Source organism: Dysidea avara, chromosome 3, assembly GCF_963678975.1.
Source record: "Dysidea avara chromosome 3, odDysAvar1.4, whole genome shotgun sequence".
Taxonomy (NCBI): Eukaryota; Metazoa; Porifera; class Demospongiae; order Dictyoceratida; family Dysideidae; genus Dysidea; species Dysidea avara.
Window position 1 is genome coordinate 15625686 of NC_089274.1, and position 20544 is coordinate 15646229.

The window sequence follows — 20544 nt, forward strand, 5'->3', positions numbered from 1 at the left end:
GGTATGTTACAAGCACAATTGAGTGGCTTCTCAATCAAGTGGTGTCTGTCTCAATGACTGCAGGAAACTCATGATCAAGGGCCAGGATAGCTAGTCACTTTCACATATATACCAGGCCCTTGTAAATTAACATCCAAGAATTGTAAATGGGACGGCATGCATGAATCATATCCTCATAGTAGTACTGACTCTATTAATATACTAGCTCTGAACATGTCAAGAGTGTGTTCACAGCAATTACACCAACACAGTATTATACTTATCTATTGAACTTTGCAGTGAAAGACTTGTGGTACATCAATATCACGTGATGATATCCAACAAAATCACATGACTTTAATTCGAGCCTTAATTAAAGCTAGAACTATACTATATGATGAAACAAGTGATATTATTAGCATTACTTGGACTTTCTTGTGCCGTGACAATCGACCAGGAAGTGGAGTGGCAGCAATGGAAGACGAAATATTCCAAGTCTTACGTCGACGAAGCGGAGGAGGCAGTACGCAAATTGATCTGGCAGGATAACTGGTTGTTCGTACAGAAGCACAACTCGGAGAACCACAAGTTCACAGTGGAGACAAACAAGTTTGCTGATTTGGTACAAACATGAGTTAACAGTTAGCTATTAGACTATGGTACGCATAGTACGCTTTGAAGTTTGGTCGTTATAAATGAGGTATTTAAACCAGAGAATTTTTATGGCGAGAGGTTGCAGGGAGTGGCTGTGTCCAACCTAGTACTTGCGTAATTATTGTAGTCCTAATTTTTACTTTGTATGTTATACATGTAGTTACTGTATAGCCTTATATATCTGTAGGTCATTTTCTTTTCTTTTTTTTGCCCACACTGGGTTCATTTGCAAACCAGTATTTTGTGGTAGCATGAGACCAAGGTTTTTTTTGTGGATTTGTATGTCTTCTCATTATTTATTAATAATGGTCTCAATCAAACCAATAGAGTGCATATCAAAACTTGCTATTGGGAATTGTAAACCAAAGTGGTCAAAATAAAATTTTGCATAACATCAAATTTTGCTATTATAGTTCTTATAAATTATGTATTATAACAGCTAAAAATCAACTCCATGTCATTTTGGTAGTCAAACCAGTAGGTTGAAAAACCTTGTTGACTGCCATTATTTCTTGCCCTATGTAAAATACATGCATTTTGTACTAAGTACAAAAAATGCAAAAAAGTAATCATTGGCATCCATAATCTCTACAGTACATTATACAAAAAAATTAACAATTCCGCCCGAAGTAAAGCTCTAGCGTTACCATAGTAACATTTATTTATTATTGATTACAACATAGTATGCGCCCCCATGAAATTTATATTGGAGAATTTAATTACTCGGGTGGGAAAACCCCCAAAAAGCAACCTGTTACCCTCAACCAAATTCGCTAAACTTGGTATCATTCTACGTGTCAACACTTGCTGATTAAGAATCCGCCTGAAGTAAGTGTCTAACCAATTATATACCAAGTTACATTATAAAACATAGGGTTTTCCCACTGTTTTATTACATATCTGAATGCGTAATTTGGTGATACAAGGCTCTATCCTGTCTTTTCTCTTCATAGTTTCACAAACTCCTATATATCACTCGATTTGTCATTGATCAAGGGTTCTGATGAGCCATACTGTATCTCCATAAATTAAAGTATGTAGAAGTTATGGCACCTTATTTAATAGACGGTGTCATTTTCGCGTATAGTTTACGTTATGGATTTTTATAATGTATAGTAAAAGTTGACAAATGTTTTGATATGGAGTTGCTTTAACACTAATTCAGTCAGGAAGCCGCCATTATTGGCAGTGACCAGAGCCATCAGTAGTACGAGCCATAGTCTAAATTGATTATTGCACAAGTCCACGGTATCTTCGCTATTTAGAGACCTGAGGAATGGCACAATAATCAACGAGGGCAAAGAAAGCCCTCGGTGATTATTGTGCCATTCCTCAGGTCTCTAAATAGCGAAGATACCGTGGATTTGTGCAATAACCTACACTTAGTCTCGTGCGTCCAATTCTTAAACAGGCGCCGCAGACTGGTTAGCTAACTACCCCAGATATTAAACTGTGAGCCATGCATGCTGCAAGGCTCAGGTACTCAGTATTCAGTCTTAATTGTAACATGAAATGTCATGACCATTAGCATCATGCAATCTGAGCAGGCTAAATAATTATCGTCTGGTACCTATCCTGTTTTAGTTTTGACTTTCTAGTATTTTCATCAGTCTCCCCATGCCTGCCTCCAACCTGAGAATAATATTATTCAAAGGAGTTGTTGAGTATAGAGGATCAGGGACTCCCAGTGTACATGTGGGTACATATAGCTGTTAAGCCACCATTGCTTATTTTCCCGTTGGTCCCCAGGTGCAGCCATACATATAAAATGCACAGCAAAAACTGATAACTACATGAAGTAAGGCTGTTTTGTAGTTGCCCAGTTGGTGTTCCGTAAAGCACCGTAATACAGTAACATGCAGTAACCAGACCCTAGCTTCCTGTGTATGGGAAAAGCAGGTAACCAATGGCGGATCCAGGATGGGGCATCCCCCCCCCCCCCCCCCCTACAACTCTGTGGAAGAGCCATATTTCTTTTGGTGGAAATACTATACTCCTTTCAGACCGAAATCAATTTATATAACTCATGAAAACTACATTTTACCACCATTTATTGTGAACTGTTACTCACCTGAAACCAAAGTTAAAATAGCCGTGAAACTGTCACCCAGCACCTTCGTATGTACTAAGCGCCTCTAAAAATATTTATCGTGTTGCTGGTGTTAAGACTTTCATAGTTTTTTAAACAGATTTTAAGACTTCACAACCAATCTACAAAAGCAACAACAACAAAAAAACCTACTAAGGAGTGATCATTGTTACTTAAAAATTACAACAACTAACAAGAGAATCTGCTCTCCCCAACCACCTACAATTGCAAATTAGCCTGTTTGTGTCCTCCCCTTGCCAGTTCCTGGACCTCCCCTGGTACCTGATTAAGTATATTGTAGTACACATGATGAATGAACACTATATATTATATTAAGACTTCACAGCACAAGTGCTGAAGATCTGCAGGACGTGCGCCTGATCCTACAGCTTGTTAAGTATGTTTGAAAGCTGCGGAAAGGAAAAAGAATCCATAACTCAGCCTTGCTACCTCGATCCTGCAGCCATCTGATTTATGCTCAAATGCTTACAGAAGTGAGCCAGGCAATCAGGATGTTTTCTCCCTGCATGCCAATTTCATGTATTTGTATTCATAGGAACCCTAGAGTGTGACTTTATTGTCTCAAAGTATCCTATGTACCAAATGCAAACGTGTGCCGGAACCAAATGCACATTATTAAGGCTTTGCAGCACTGACAAGTCTGCAGATTGATTTGATCATGTAACTTACTACAGTAGACCCTCGGTTATTCGACCCTCGTTTATCTGAAATTGGAAATGACTGTTCTATTAGAGTATTTTGAGCACATGTGTATGTTCTATTAGAGTATTTCAACAGAGCTCTGTATATAAATGTATGGGCTTCAGTTATCTGAACAGTTCACTTATCTGAACACTTTTACCATTGCCTGAGAACAAAGGGGTTCAGATAACAGAGGGTCTACTGTACTGTGTGTAGTCTTCTGATGCACAACATATACATGTTTTTTTTAATGCACATGTTGCAGACCACAGAAGAATTCAAAAAGCTCTATCTGACTCAAATCAGTAAATCTACCGATGAGCTTGAACCAAGTAGAGAGTTCCATCAGCTATCAAACAAGCCAAAGGTAGCCGACGTTGACTGGAGAACAAAACATGCTGTAACATCAGTCAAAAACCAAGTATAGTCTAACAGCAATAAAGAATTATATCTACGTAACTCCATGCAGGGTCAATGTGGCAGCTGTTGGGCATTTACTATTGTTGGTTCTGTGGAGGGCCAACATGCTATCAAGACTGGACAACTTGTATCCCTTAGTGCACAACAGTTGATGGACTGCTCTGATTCGTATGGTAATCATGGCTGTGAAGGTGGATTTATAGATAATACCTATAAATATATTAAGTCCATTGGAGGCCTTGATAGTGAAAAATGCTACCGCTACAAAGCTGAGGTAAGTTGTAGTTTTAACAAAGACTATAACTGTCCATGATTTAACATGTTTAATAGGATCAGGCAAAGTGCAAGTTTAATTCATCCTGTGTTGTTGCTACCATTACTGGGTATAAAGATATCACACGTGGATCAGAAAGTGAATTACAAGATGCTGTCCAGACTGTTGGGCCTATCTGTGTAGCTGTTGATGCCATGCACTCTTCCTTTCAGGTGAACTCGTATCATGTCAAAAAAAGGTTATTTGAAATTGTCAATTTAAGTAAATTTTACTGAGTTTTAACCTCAATGTTTTTTTGAAGTGTGAATAAAAACAACTCCATGTCATGTCTCCTTTTTGTAGTTTTGGCTTGGTCCCATCGATCAGTTAAAAATCTTGTCAACAGCCATTGTTCCTTGCCCTATGGAAAATATGTGTATTTACGTTATGTACAAACAGTACAAAAGTGCACAACCGTACATAATAACAAAGCCCTTGAATGTTTCTATAGCTACGATGGCATCCAAACTTTCAATGTAACGTTTATTATAGTGGCAGTTGACATGCACACTCCTTCTTCATAAATTGCAGTATGCAGACGTTATAGTGTATTGGTTGAAAGATGGTGTTATTTTCCATAATTCGTAATGGTGACACGTTTTTTATATGCATTCTACGTTGTTTAGTTGTACAAGAGTGGTATCTATAATGAGCAAAGATGTAGTTCTACTCAAGTTGACCATACTCTACTGATTGTCGGTTATGGCAGCGATGGAGGTGAAGACTACTGGATTGCAAAGAATAGGTGAAATATCTCTTGCCACTGTATGTTTTAACTGATGTGTGATGTACTATAGCTGGGGGACTAACTGGGGTATGGAAGGATACATTATGATGTCAAGGAACAAGAACAACCAATGTGGTATTGCTACTTTGGCTAGCTACCCAACCGTTTAAAAGATGACACTGAGCTCAGTGATGAATGCTGTAGCTATGTGTATCATATAGTCACTAATTCTCTAACTGGTTGCTTCGTGTAGTGTAATGGCTGATTTGTACTATGCTACAATCCTTTTTACTGTATAAAAGGCTGAACTTGCATCTTACAGAATTTCTGCCAATTGTGGACATGTTTATAACAGACAAATCTCATAATAATGAAAATAATAACTGTTGCCCCTAGCAACCAGAATTTTACATTATTTATAGGTGTCAATGTCAAAAGTCATTTCTCCAAGTTTTAAAAGGATAGCACATGTAAGTCATGATATATCACATTTTGAAGTAGAGTAAAGTATCAATTATCGGACAATATGATGTTCGGACAGCTGCCATTCACTTCCTGGGAATCCAGCAGCTTTGGTTATTGTACCAAAAGGTAGGCTACAATAAGCAATAATTATCCTCCAATAATCAGCTTTGCATGATTAAAAGTTTAAGAGTTACAGCCAATAGTATGCTTAGTCCGATAAAATCTATGCTCGGATAAAACTATCAGTTGTCGGACTTTGATTTTTACTACCAGTAAACAATGTCCAATTTATTTCAAATTTGTATGCAATATACCTGTACTCATTAGCTATTAATGACCAAAAAATGGTTTCGTTATCTTTAGCATAGAGGGAGTACGAGCCCCCCAATTTTTAGCGGTATTGTCGGACTCCCTCCGCTTTAATTTAGCCATGCCCACCAACAGAGTTCATGCTTTTTGCAACAAATGCACCAGTGCTAAACCACAGAAGAAGGTAAATAAATATCTTTCAAGAGTAGAGGTGTGTTTTAAAGTTGATATTCAGGATATTTCTATTGGAACGCAGTATTTTTGGCTCCTAAATTAAGGAGATGCACGCTAGGTGGAAAAATGAAATTACGAGGCACAACTTTCTGACCAACCACATTTGTTAGTCTTGGTGCCTCAGTCGCGAATACCACCTAGAAATGAAAAGATATTCCATTTTCTACCTTCTATGGATGCACAAAGCAACATTTTCGTCCTTTTTGTTTCACCCATATAAGATAGAGAAAGAAAAGCCTTTCAATTTTCGTGACAGTATTTGTGATAGGACACCAAGACTAGCATATGTAGGTGGTCAGAAGGTGGTTTTGCATAACTTCATTTTTCCACCTTGCGCGCATCTCCTTCATTTAGGAGTCAAAAATACTGCGTTCCAATAGAAATATCCTGAATATCAACTTTAAAGCACACCTCTACTCTTGAGAGATATTTATTTACCTTTTTCTGTGGTTTAGCAATGGTGCATTTGTTACAAAAGCATACAAACTCTGTTGGTGGGCATGATTAAATTAAAGCGGAGGGAGTCCGACAATACCGCTAAAAATTGGGGGGCTCGTACTCCCTCTATGCTAAAGATAACGAAACCATTTTTTGGCCATTAATAGCTAATGAGTACAGGTATATTGCATACAAATTTGAAATAAATTGGACATTGTTTACTGGTAGTAAAAATCAAAGTCCGACAACTGATAGTTTTATCCGAGCATAGATTTTATCGGACTAAGCATACTATTGGCTGTAACTCTTAAGCTTTTAATCACACAAAGCTGATTGTTGGAGGATAATTATTGCTTATTGTAGCCTACTTTTTGGTACAATAACCTAAGCTGCAGGATTTCCAGGAAGTGGGTGGCAGCTGTCCGAACATCATATTGTCCGATAATTGATACTTTACTCTATATATTGTCAATGAGAGGAGAAACACAGTTGCCCCTTCTGGTTATGTAATCACATAAATCATGTAATTCAAAAATGTCATAACTTAATTATGACCTAGCTATATACACTATCCATTTACAGGTTTTTGCAATTGAATTCGGCGACTTTGCAATTGAATTCATCCCGTTTGCAATTGAATTCGTCGCTGTTGCAATTGAATTCGTCCCGTTTGCAATTGAGTTCGTCGCTGTTGCAATTGAATTCGTCCCGTTTGCAATTGAATTCGTCGCTTTTGCAATTGAATTCGTCGCTTTTGCAGTTAAATTCGTCCGTAACAAGAATGGCAGCTGGAGCAAACACGAAAACATGATGTAGCAGCTGCTACAAGAACTTGTTCAAGTACAACGGTAGTAAACAACTCTTTATAAGGCAATAATTCTTCCTCTACAGCCTATCCAGCAACATTCCAAACTCTACTACGCCATTCGCGATGGGTGTGGTCACTCGCGAGAAAGTTAATTAACTTGTCAGACAGCTATCAACTTCGCGTACTACCAGCTTCAATTACCTTCTAGTGTCTCAAGTGTAACTCTCCATGGCATAAATAGTTCATCTCTTAATGAACGGGTTGGTTTCTTGGAGCCGTTTTGTTTATGACGAATTGTAATGCAAACGCGACGAATTCTATTGCAAAACTGACTAATCAACTGCAAAACCGACGAATTCAATTGCAAAACCGACGAATTCAATTGCAAACGGGACGAATTCAATCGCAAAGGCGACGAATTCAATTGCAAAAACCTGTAAAACTTAATTATTGCTGACATTTACATCTACAACGTAATTGAGATATAATTTTTTGAATTTTTAGTTTTTGCTTATGTTGAAATCCCTCTCCCAGAAGGGGCAACTGTTGCCCCTCACATGGATATGTATGGGAAAACTACAAAGTTCAAGATGACATACCTTATGATATATTTTATGCTATCCTTTTAAAATTTGGAGAAGTTACTTTAGATATTTTATTATGCGTTGCTAGGGGTAACAGTTTTTTTGAAACTATCAAATGAGATGAAGTGTTACCAAAACAATTAATTTGTTATGCCTCGTTCAGAGATGCCAACCTCTCAACAATTTTAGCAGGGCTAATTATGAAGCAGATTAGGCGTGACACTGAAATGCGTGAGAGCTAAGCTGAAAGAGTGAGAAACAGAGGGTTAGGTGTGAGAGCGTGAGATTACTAGCTAGCCAAAGAGTGAGACTCATGCCTAAAACGTGAGAGTTGGCATGTCTGCTGTGAGAGAGAAAACCATATTATGAAATGATGAAAGTACATAAATTGCAGGCAGTATGATAGTCCTTGGTCACATGTGACCACGTGTATGGTGCGTGGGCATGTCAAGGGTGTGAATATTAAAATAAAATAAAAAGAAGCTATATAAATTAGTTAATACTAGTCACATACAGCCACTCTTTATTATTCCTAGCCAAAAATATCCTCTCAGAGGCTAGAATGCTTTGGTAGGCAGCATCATCTAAACATTTCCTTGCAGTAGATTTGGAGATAGTTATGGTACAGGTAGTGTTGGAAAGTTTAACGTCGGAAATTAAGGTAGTTTCCGATGGAGGCTGGTTGGTAATGGCCAAGTGTTGAAATTTCGATAGTTTCGTAATAACTGGAGAGATTTATTTATTACACCTGTATACTGTAAAATTTGTCTATTAGACATTCAGCACGTGATCTAAGGTTTTGCTCAAAGCACGTGACTACTCAAATTGGTGCTCATGGGTTTGGACGAGGACGCATCTGAGTCGATAAGCCTGCTAGACGAGCCGCGTAAAAAGAGGCTACAATGGATGCCAGCGTGCTGGTACTTCAGCTGTCTGCCTTGTATCAAAGCACGATACGTGCTCGCGTTCATGCTTTTCTTGGGATTGTGTAACGTTTACGCACTTCGAGTCAACCTGAGCGTGGCCATTGTACAGATGACTACTAAGAACCCACACCGTGGTCAAAGGTAATCCTAAGACTACAAGATACTTCTCATGTTGTTTATTGACATTTTAGGAGCTTTGATTGGTCAAATACTGAACAAGGTACTAGTACAGTGTAGTTGTGTACTATGTATTGTTCTACTACAAATTCTTATGGTCACAATGTTTGGTAGTTGTGTGTTATATGCTGGTGCATGCTGCATAAATAATGCACAGGGAGTTAGGCTGGTGTAAACAGTGACCTTTTTACATTGTTGCTTATAGACCTTCTCATAATGATGTTGCAAGTTTTACACTAATTTTTGATTTATGATTTGTAATTTAATTTTTACCACTGTAATCTTTACTTTACGTAAACAGGTTTCATAGGCTGAACCTCCTGTAATACTACCATATAGCCAAAAATATTTCATGGGGGCAAAATTTTTGTGGTTGAGCAATGTTGTCTATTTAGATTTTTGGTGTATTTGCAAGCAGTCCCAAATTATATTAGGCTTCTCAATATTTCAAGGATAATGTTAACTCCCAAAGCTTCGAAACCAGCAAAAATTTTCTTCCCTATATGGTATGTGATAAAATTTATTGTTGTGTGTATCTCAAAATTATTACGTGTATGTGTGAGCTTGACCGGAGTAGTACTAGTATCTGAGTTTCCATTTTTGGTGACTTTTTTTCCTGCCGTTTAATTGTACAAGCTCACAAAGATTAAAAAAACTGCCTATCCATATTTCAAAATTTCTTCCAGTGCTCATACATGTTGTCTTATATATCTGCAGGTTGGGTCTTGTCTAGTTTCTTTTATGGATACATATTCACTCAACTCCCTGGTGGGTGGATAGCCACTAAATTTGGTGGGAAATATGTGTTTGGTATTGGTGTACTGGTGACATCATTACTTACCCTAATCACACCACAAATGGCCTACCTCAATCTCTGGGCACTGGTTGCTTGCAGAGTTGTAATAGGTGTTTTTGAGGTGAGTTAACATGCAAGTAATTTATTCATTATGAGTCCCAATGAATATATATATATATATGTAGGGAGTGACGTTTCCTGCAATGCATGCAATGTTTGGAAAATGGGCACCACCACTGGAGAGAAGCATGATGGCAACCCTTGCTTTTGCAGGTACATTGTGTGTGAATGTGTTTTGCTATTGTGAAGTCCTGAAATGTAGTATGTTAAATGCAAATTTTAAATGGCATTATCATTTAATGTCAGATGCTTCAGTGAGGGTAGTTGGAAAAGGCGGATACGGTTGGATCCGGACGCAGACACAGACATTTTCAAAAAGGGGTTTACTATTCAGTGGACTGGACTACTGGACTGGAACACTGGATTGGACTACTGGACTGACATATTTTTGGTTTTTACACATTCTGAGGTTGGTTTTATTGAGTCTCGCTAGTAAGAACCCTTTGAGTACATGCAGCCCACTTCTAAACACTGAAGACAAACAGTGGAATATGCGAAAACTGTCTCTTAATAATTTCGCTACTGTTCATTATGCCACTATACAACACTTACTCCTTACCTGGTGTGTAGTAATGCTGCAGGCAGTGCAGGGAACTGAATATGACAGCAATAGTTAACCAGCGATCAACTAGCCAGTAGACAATCTTTCGAGATATCCTTGAGGAGCAAGCTAGTCTCGCCAGCATGGCCAGACCTCTCTAGTCAGTGCAGGGGCTTACCAATTAGAAATTTTTCAGCATGGGCGCTTATAATCTTTATTTGATAAGCCCCTACACTGAAACAGCGAGACTAGTGAGAGCAAGACTAATGAGACTAGCTTGCTCCTCAAGCTTGCTCTAAGGATATATCTTGAAGGATATTGTCTACTGGCTAGTTGATTGCTGGTTAACTATTGCTGTCACATTCACTGGCGGAATTCCCTGCACTGCCTGCAGCATTACTACACACCAGGTAAGGAATAAGTGTTGTATAGTAGCATAATGAACAGTAGCGAAATTATTAAGAAACAGTTTTCACATATTCCACTGTTTGTCTTCAGTGTTTAGAAGTGGGCTGCAGGTTCCCAAAGGGTTCTTACTAGCAAGACTACGTAAATCCAACCATAGAATGTGCAAAAACCAAAAATATGTCAGTCCAGTAGTCCAGTCCAGTGTTCCAGTCCAGTAGTCCAGTCCACTGAATAGTGACGTCCTTTTCAAAAAGCATTTTTACATTTATATAAGTTATTTTTCATACCTAATGCTGTTTTTACAGCAGTCTTCGCTTCCAGACCCAGGTGTCGATCTTGTCATAGCGCTTATCCATTTATAAGCGCATGTGCAAAGGACTAGACCATCACTCCACAGCATGCCAAAGACCATATAGTGTTGTACACATGCTCTAAAGTCTAATACAGAGTTATATAGTTGTAGAGATTAGCTTGTATGCCCCATGCAACTTAGCTTAGCAGGCCAAATCCACAATCTTACGCCTTTTAGTATAAGGCGCAGACACTTATACCAAGTGTGGAGGGTTTCAAGGACCTGGCCTACGAGATTAGGTTGGGACATGCTAGATTAATCTCTCTATGACTCTGAATTAGAGATTTCTAGAGCACATATACAACACTATATGGTCTTTAACACATGCGCTTATATATGGATAAGCGCTATGACAAGATCGACTCCTGGGTCTGGAAGCAAATGCTGCTGTAAAAACAGCGTTAGGTAAAAAATAACTGTTATATAAATGTAAAAATGCTTTTTGAAAATGTCCGTGTCCGCGTCCGACCGTATCTGCCTTTTCCAACTACCCCTTCCGTGAGGTCCATCTCTGTGAATGCAATTTCCTGTGGTCCTGTTGTCATTCAAAATATTTTTTTGTATTTTGCTTTGAACTTTAAATATTAAATTGTGCTTGTATTTAAATTAAGGGGCTAGCCATCTGGCACAATTAGTGGTTAGCCATCTGCTTATAAATTGCTGATTATTGCAGGGGAATATTTGGACTCCCCCCTTCATAGAAGTAATGACCCACACATGCTCATCTATCATACAGTACGGTAGTACTGTATATTAGGGATCATGAAATTTTGGTCTTTTGTGCCCTTTAACATCACCTGAAAAACAGCCTCAGTTTTCCTTCAAAACAGCTTGGCAAGCATAACCAACCAAAAAATTCCTTCAAAGCAATTGCAAATCTTTTTATAGAATTTTAAAATTTCCGAATTTTCTACTAACTACTGACTAAATAACTAAATTCCTTCAGCCAAGCATAACTCAACAATGCAAAAGGCTATGTGCTTGATTTTTTCATCACTCTGTCCCAAGACGTGCCTTTTCGCCGACCACAATACATATAATAGCAGACTTACCTTTGTCTCCAGTTCTTTTCACTGACAAAGCAAGGTGTCAGTTCACAGTAGCACAATACAGCTTCCTTGTAGCGGCTAGCTGTGGTGGTAGCTATTACATTTATTGCTCGTATTTTCCATATAAATTGCAGAGACACTTCCTGTAATGTTCAAAGCAATTGACTTAGTATGGTTCCGGCCTGGCGCTATTCTTGTGGTTTGCGAGGGTTCATTAGTCATAACTATGTTATAAAAGAAGTAGAAGGAAATGTTAGAAATTTTAAGTTGGATTAGGGATCAAAGAATAACAAAGTAGTAAAACAAGGGAATAGCTTAAATAGTAAAAATTTGGTGCATACCTTGGCATCCATTAAGGTGAAGCTGTCTAAATAACTGGTTTTGTTTGTGTCTGTTTGCACACTCACATGTGGAAATGTTTCGAGTTTTTCTATATTTGAACATCTGGTAAACATTAGCTTCTCAGTTGTAAAAAATGTTAGGTTTAAAAGGGAATCTGGCTTCTCCTTGGGTTGGGATTTCCTATGTGTCATGTACAGAGCTTGTTATAGGCTTAGTATGGTTCCAGGCACTTTGACTTAAATTGTAAGTGTGATCCATCCAAAAACATTACGAAATACAAAGACTCTTTGTTTGAATTTTGTAGGTATTGTTGTGAACACTAGTTACCAATTCAAACATGTGATTAAAGAACATCAATTGTGTAATTCTGAATTAGTACAAGCTGGGTGGGTGCCTGGTTTTCCTGAAAAGGTGCAACATTGACTTGTTTACTATGTATATGAAGTAGAGTTGTTTCAGATGACATTTTTCAGGTTTTTTTTATCTGTGTAGGTCCTTATGTTGGTAACATCATTGCTTTTCCACTGTCTGGAGTACTATGTGACACCATGGGATGGCCATGGGTATTCTATTGTTTTGGTACGTATATGCATGTAACATTGCTGCTTCACCATTGATGTGATAATTTTACAGGTGTCGCTGGTATAGTTTGGTTTGTGGCCTGGCTCCTTCTAGCATTTGATACACCTGCCAGTCATCCACGAATTTCTCCTGAAGAACAACATTACATAGAGTCAACCATTGAAGCTGAACTGCTTGCAAAAAAGAGTGCTTTTTCAAAGGTCTCTTGGTACTATATTTGTCATGTTAATTTTTCAAGATGCACATGACAGGATGCACCGCCTCCCTGGAAAGCCATTTTCACATCACCAGCTGTTATGGGTATTGTGATTGGCCATTTTGCTAACAATTGGGGCTTCTACACACTTCTCACTTGCTTACCTACTTTCCTTAATGAAACACTGTGTCTTGACATTAAAAAGGTGACAATATGGTACCTGTTATTGTACACACACACACACACACACACACACACACACACACACACACACACACACACACACACACACACACACACACACACACACACACACACACACACACACACACACTACAGACAAACATACTGCATACATAAACTGCACGAGCATGTGCGTGTAAGTTGATGCAAATATGTATGTATGCATTTATATTTTTTGTTTATATTATGCTGTCTCTCTTAGAATGGATTCTACTCGGCAATACCATATGTGTGCTTGGCGATAATGGCCTTTTCGTGGGGACAAGTGACCGATGTGCTGAGGCAGAATAAATTTGTCACCACCACTATGATTAGGAAGATTAACAGTACATTAGGTCAGTGTATTAACCAGATTGAATTTGTTAAGTAGCAGCTTCTGAATACATGATAAGTTAGAATATGCCAAACTTCTGCTCCTCCTCCAATAGCTGTCCTACTATGAGTTCTTCTATCCTACTGAAGCACTATGTCAAAGTAAAAAACTAGGAGTATATGGTAATTAAACCCTAGGGCTGTTACATGGTTAAGTAAAATTCAAGGAAAACGGGATTGAAATGGTAAGCGGGAAACCACGATTGAAACACTCTAATAGAGCAGTCACTTGCATTAAAAATACTCAAATAGAGCAGTCAAGAATGTTTTGTTTGGTATCCTACCAGGGACCTGTATTGAAAGCCTGTGAATTGATGGCTGGCATAGATGAAGTATGTATGCTCATCAACACTGAAAGTTAGCTACTCCATTGAAGCATTTTATTAACTTTTAAACATTAAATACCGATAAAGACATCCACCTGACAGTGCCTATTATAATAGACTTTGGAAACAGCACCTGCTGGTCCCAGATAAGAAGTCATATCATATGGGTATGCATGCAGCTGAAGTGACTCCAAGAGGAGCCCCTATGACTGGTGATATTATCCTTAGTCTCCTCATTGGAGTCACCTACACATAGTGTACTGCAGCCGCCACATACTGCATCATGTGACTTTTACCATGAGGTTGCAGGTGGAACTTCCTGCATCTATATGCATAGAATACTTCATAAGCCTCAATCTTTTAAAATGTTTATAATTTCAAACTAAATTTCAGTGTTGATGACTTAGTTAATCTATATACCTAATCTATGCCAGCTATGGATTCACAGGTTTTCAATGCAGTCCCCAGTAAAACATTGTTGACTGCTCTATTAGGGTATTTTGATCTTTTAACCCTCACCTTTAGCCTAAAACTACACATTGATCAAAATTCTATTCACTGGGCTACTTGGGGAAGGTTAAATAAACACTGTAACAGTGGAAACTTACTTGTTATGAAGCGAAGAACAACGGCAATCAGTGCTATCCATCAACCAAGCTTCTCGCCACGTTTTAACTTCGATTGTGGGTTTATTCACGTGAGCTTTGTATGGCCTAATGCGAAATTTAATGCTGAAGCGAACAAGCCTTATTGGAAGTCAAATTGGAACAACCGCCATCAAGTTATGGATCATTTTATAAAGGTATATAAAGGTTTTGCATGTTTATTTAATGAAAAGTTGATTACATGGCGAGTTCTGGCATCATGCTTTAGCACAAAGGGGAAAGCCCTAGGTATCATTGTAACATATTACATTACAAGTAGAATGAAGTAAATTGCTTAGCCATAGGAGGTATGCTTCGAAAGTTATAGCACTTTGTTTACAGCCATGCATATTTGCCTATATATAGGTGTTTGCGCGTTTAAGGGTTAAGCAGAAATATTCAACAATGCTGCAAAGAAGCATAAGATCCAACCTGTATATTGACACGATAAAATGACCTTTATCAGGAATTTTTCATTGGTTGTTTCTGCTTTCCATCCCGTTCCTGTTTTCTTAGAATTCTACTTACCCACATGATTTACACATTCAATTGGATCAAAGGCATCATTTTATGTCCTGAAATTACAAGCACAGCAAAAATAGAAACCATGTAGTTTATCTAGACACATTGCAGAGGAAGGCAGACACGTTTTAAGCACTATGTAAAGTTATTACTTTAATTGCATAGTTCCACCTGGTATTTCACGTGAGCCTCAATAGACCCAATACAAATCTAGTGAATGGTGGGGTTGATTGGGGTTTACTGGATAATGGGGTTTACTGGATAATGGGGTTTACTGGATAATGGGGTTTACTGGATAATGGGGTTTACTGGATAATGGGATTTACTGGATAATTGAATTGGGTTTAGTGTAAGTTTTAAGATGGTACATTTGGTTTTTTAAAAACCCTTTGGTTTATGGTGATATTAACAATGCCATGTATATCGTGCGCAATTACCTCAGCCCTTCGCATGCCATCATACAAAGCAGCAATAAACATTGCATGATAACTTCTGTCGTAAACTTAGTGTTCTTCAGCACGTTATAAATGAACCATTTGTATAATATATTTTAGCAGCGCCCGCCCTCCTCTGGTCACATTGTTTATGAAGCAAAATGCTTGAAGGCATGTCATAGCATGTAGGATATCATTGTTATCAACACCTTGATTTCACCAATTGTCAAGTTGTTTTTTGAAGTCAAGTGCTTCAAAGTGTGTGTTAAAACCACACTTGCACTTGCAGGATATCTTGTCATCAACACTTAGGCCTCTGGCTTGCCTTGGCCTTGCCTCAGGTTGATAACAATATCCTGGGATTTACCTATACAGTGGAACCCCTCTAAGATGGACACCATTGGGGAAATGAAATATGTCCTTTGTATGGAAGTGTCCTTATTTAAGGAGTTTTCTAAAATTTTAAAATAATCAGTTTTAATGCGCAAGACTAGACCAAGTGGTGGGGCAAGATGGGTTATGGTACCATGTGAACCAGATATGATCAGTTTAATAGCATGTTATTGAGCATGGGTTACCTGTGGTGTGTGGCCTCTACTACACTGTCCAGACAATGCACCACAAAAATTTTATACGTGTTCCCATAAAGACTTGTCCAGATTACTCCGTATTTGATTAGTTATCAAGATAGTTGGCTATACAGATTATGTAGTTTATCCTGTAGTGCAGTTTATTCTTAAAGTGCACCAGCTACTATTTTCAGAAGACCTGAGTAAGAACAGCACTTGTGTATGCATTCATATGGCTTCTTGTGACTTTAGCGTTTTGTCTCGCACTTTCTGCATTAGCTAAATGATGTAGTTTGATTGATTGTTGTAATGAACCTTTGTTACTTGTGTCTGCGATTAGCAAGGTTTTGTACTGTAGTGCTTGCCATGTCTGGGAATTGTGCAGTGTCCGGTTTATGGAATAGAGAGGTGTCCGCTATTGAGGGGGCATTAATACACACAGGTATTGGAAGTTGCATTTGGGACTTTATTAATTGTCCGTTATAAAGAGGCTGTCCGCCATTCAGGGGTGTCCGTTAAGAGGGGTTCCACTGTAATATGTATCATTTTCACACCTCAGATCAAAGGAGCTGCACAGGCTACATTCGCAATGTAGCCCAGTTGGCGGCTTTGCCCAGACTATGTCTGAATGTAGACCAGGCTACAACTGGGCAGCGATTATGTAGACATTAAGGCCATAATCAATTGTGGGGATCAATTAATACTCATGTGATTCAGAGGAAGTTGGACACACTTTAAGCGCCACCTAAAATTATTGCCTTTAATTGCATGGTTTCATTTGGTATTTCACTTGACCCACAAACAGTGGGGTAGACCAGGGCAGACTTACTATTCAGTTCACGTAAGTTTTGAGGGGATATACTTTGATTTGTAAAAGCGCTTAGGGTTTTAGGTGAAAGTACCAAACCACTTTTTCACGCTTATTACTTCATCAGACTGATCATGTACACAATCATAAACAGAAATGATGATGTCTCGCTGCTTTATATTGACACTACTGTTCACTCCACTCCATAAAAAAATAGATCTTTTTATTTTTTTATTTTTGTAGTGCTTAAAGCATGTCCTACCTCCTCTGCACATGATTAGCATGCATGACTTGGATTTTGCCATGAAAACCACTCAGACGGAGAATGTTTTGTTATCCTCGCCATCCTATGAGTTGAAAAATGGGCTAAGGTGAGAAATAGTGCTATAGCTTATTCACCAAGTGTTTCCATGTTTCCAAATATGGACCACACCCGGGACACCCCATCACAAAGTTACCACTCTGCACGAAGTGATCACTCTACAAGCAAGCTTATCTATCTAGGCCTTTAGTAAACTCCATAATTGTTCCATAAACGATTCAATACCACTGATTAAAACATTAAACTCTCATAACTTAAATTCTCCATGATATCTCTAGGATTTGTCCGTTCATTGTAACCGAACATACTAGCTGCTGACCTAATAATCAAAATTTTTAGGCATGCATATATAATATCTGCACTCATATTGGCTTGGGTGATTGATCGCCCTGTTCAGGCTATCAGCCTGATACGGATGGGAAGTGTTACATATCAGCTGTAACACGGGGCATTCAGGCTTTTGCCTGATATGTATGCCCTCATGTCTGTGTTACAACTATCACTTAGACTCTATCTAGCTTTTACTTGTTCACTTCATATAGATTGTCTTAGTGAATAACCAAATAAAATTTTCAATTGTCAGCTGGACTTTATTTAGAGGTGATAAGACTACCTTGTTATTGTGGCCATGTCTGGTAGGTTCCAAACATGTACAGCTATTCAATAACTTATTCATTATCGATATTATCATCCTTGTCTATTATTGTTGTGACTGGACCTTATAATGAGGTTCACTTTCTTCTGTTTTTTACTGTTTGTATTTTTCTACGAAGGTTTATGCATACCAGCAGTATTTTTGCTACTATGTGGTTATTTTGGGAGCACCATTCTGTGGGCAATAATTTTCCTGTCTATCTCTGTTGGAACTGTTGGATTTGCTGTTGCTGGTTTCACCATCAACCACCTGGATGTCGCGCCCAAGTATGCCGGCATATTAATGGGCATATCCAACACAGTAGCCACAATCCCAGGATTTGTTGGTCCACAAGTAGCCAAAATGATTGCCAAGAAAGTAAGTGTAGTATATGTTCATATGGTGGGGAACTTTGAGTAGGGGATTCACTGATAAATTTTGACAAATTGCTATATGGAATGCATCTCATTGACTTCTTGAAATGGGATTGTTTTATGGTGGAGTTTTTGTTAGCTAGGAATTCATGCAGTGCCTTGCTTGGCTTAATTGCGCTGCACTTGTCAGTGAATATGGCTCATGTTAGTTGGTACAACAGGTCTCTCTTCTACACCTATGTAGCTAGTTGCCAGTACACAAGCTGCTTTCCTTGTATATATGTTTTAGATGTACAATAATTGGAAAGGCTACTTTTACACATGTGCCTATTGCAAATTTCCAATGTTTTATTGCAGTATTTGCATAATTTGTCTAATGTTTATTTTTCTTTTTCTGAATAATTTAATTGCACTTTTTAATCTTTTAGCCAAGTTTTGAGACATGTGATGACAACTGTAATGACCCTCTTACCATTGATATCTACCGACAAGAGTGGACTCTTGTTTTTATTATTGCAGCTGAGATATATGCTTTCGGAGCTCTTGCATATCTATTACTGGGTAGTGGTGAGAAACAATGGTGGGCGGATGGGGTTGAACATGGAGACAAGAAAAGAACTATTCAGATATCTTCACCGTCATCATACCCAAAAAAATTATCTGCCCCTAAGAATGACATGTTATCAAATGACTCCAGTAGTAATGTCACTGACTCACAGACATGAAAAATAATAATCTTTGGTGATCTTTAAATTTTTATATTGTCTATTAAACTATGTGACACTTAGACGCTTATTTATGAAGAGAATATTGTTGTATATGTGCCATGAAAATTTGGTGTGATGTCATCACTGTCACATAATATAATACTTGAATGACAGTTTTAGCCAGCATCTCATGTGTCTTATTTAGTTGAAAAAAGTACATTTCAATTGTTTGATTTTTACTTCATAGTTGAGTGCACTAAATCACACTGATTTGACAAACAACGCTGCTCTTCCCTTCCACAATGCATACTGAAAGTTACAACAGTACATTTAATATTGGAGGTAATAACAAATAAGTTAGTACAGTGCAACTTACTACAAACAATGAAGGTGGAGTACAACCCATCTGGCTGTTCCAATAATAAGAGTGAAAATTTATTTCACCCTTTGATCAAAGTACAATGATCTGAAATCAAAAGCAAAATAAATATAAGAGCATGGACTTGACTCTTGAGCAGTTGCAGCTATAGTATTTTGATTGCCAGCCAAACTGAAATGTTTGAGTCAATAAAATAGTCTTTTTCACATTTCTATATTGGTAATGTAACTTATCATTAACTATGTATACACCAAAATTAAATAAACACTACAGAAATTAAGCCACACAATTTCTCTGCAACACATAATTTTATATACATTAAACTTGAGTTTCCAGAACACCAGCTGCAGCATGATTGGCCATCTTTCCCAGCCTAGACAAACAAATCATGTCTTAATTGACTCAGTGGTGGAACAGGACCCCAAAACAGAAAGGTATACTGCATTAAAAAGTTCATTAATCACAACTAGCTACATAGCCAACTTTGGATGAACATAAGGCCATGATATTATAAAGAGAAGAGAATATATTATATTACAGACATATATATATGACCATGGGAAATAGGGAATGCAAATTTTTAGGCAACATAGTGCAGCAGTGAAAAGACTGCTGCTGTTAATAATGTCAAAAGACATCAGCCAACCACTGCTAGCATCAGAAAACCAGAAAATATCTTCTTGTCACCTAGCCATTTAATTATTATGATTTCTAATTGCTATAAGTTTGGCATATACAAGCACTTGTATAACTGGTTTTACAGTAGCAATTGCAATGGCATGTGCAATTATTAGCTGTAACTATAGATTTATTATTTTATTAATTAAGGTAAATGCAAAGAATTTCCCTTGGCATGTATGAGCCAACTGATTAGCTAATTAGGAGTTTCAAGAGTCTCTTGCAGAGGCATTTATTTTCTTCTGTCAATTGAAAGCTACAATTTTAAAAGAACAGATGGTTAATTATTACAATCTATGTCAATGAGAACTCAAAATGATT

General features: G+C 37.9%; 2 protein-coding genes across 3 annotated transcripts; both read left to right on the top strand.

Moving 5' to 3' along the window:
• The first annotated feature begins 325 nt into the window (after nucleotides 1-325).
• Nucleotides 326-5235, top strand: LOC136249591 (digestive cysteine proteinase 2-like). Of its 2 annotated transcripts, none has more exons than XR_010698296.1 (6): nucleotides 326-601; nucleotides 3690-3845; nucleotides 3894-4118; nucleotides 4175-4356; nucleotides 4784-4902; nucleotides 4955-5235. XR_010698296.1 is itself a non-coding variant. In XM_066041650.1 (6 exons), the coding sequence occupies exons 1-6, from the start codon at nucleotides 374-376 to the stop codon at nucleotides 5052-5054; spliced, it is 984 nt and encodes a 327-aa protein (XP_065897722.1). In that variant the 5' UTR covers nucleotides 326-373; the 3' UTR covers nucleotides 5055-5235. The 2 variants fall into 2 exon arrangements, 1 of the variants encoding a protein (XP_065897722.1); XM_066041650.1 differs by having other exon boundaries at nucleotides 4175-4330.
• Nucleotides 5236-8494: 3259 nt separating this feature from the next.
• LOC136249592 (sialin-like) lies at nucleotides 8495-19405 on the top strand. The gene is made up of 10 exons (XM_066041652.1): nucleotides 8495-8789; nucleotides 8840-8868; nucleotides 9543-9742; nucleotides 9807-9894; nucleotides 12926-13012; nucleotides 13067-13215; nucleotides 13267-13416; nucleotides 13657-13789; nucleotides 18225-18463; nucleotides 18888-19405. Exons 1-10 carry the CDS (start codon nucleotides 8557-8559, stop codon nucleotides 19182-19184), a joined length of 1605 nt encoding a protein of 534 aa, XP_065897724.1. The 5' UTR covers nucleotides 8495-8556; the 3' UTR covers nucleotides 19185-19405.
• Nucleotides 19406-20544: the final 1139 nt, after the last annotated feature.

Coding starts and splice junctions, on each gene's coding strand:
- LOC136249591 (XM_066041650.1), top strand. CDS start 374: ATGATGAAACAAGTGATATTATTAGCATTACTTGGACTTTCTTGTGCC. Junction 3,846..3,893: donor TAACATCAGTCAAAAACCAA/GTATAGTCTAAC, acceptor AACTCCATGCAG/GGTCAATGTGGCAGCTGTTG. Junction 4,119..4,174: donor GCTACCGCTACAAAGCTGAG/GTAAGTTGTAGT, acceptor CATGTTTAATAG/GATCAGGCAAAGTGCAAGTT.
- LOC136249592 (XM_066041652.1), top strand. CDS start 8,557: ATGGGTTTGGACGAGGACGCATCTGAGTCGATAAGCCTGCTAGACGAG. Junction 8,790..8,839: donor AACCCACACCGTGGTCAAAG/GTAATCCTAAGA, acceptor TTGACATTTTAG/GAGCTTTGATTGGTCAAATA. Junction 18,464..18,887: donor CCAAAATGATTGCCAAGAAA/GTAAGTGTAGTA, acceptor TTAATCTTTTAG/CCAAGTTTTGAGACATGTGA.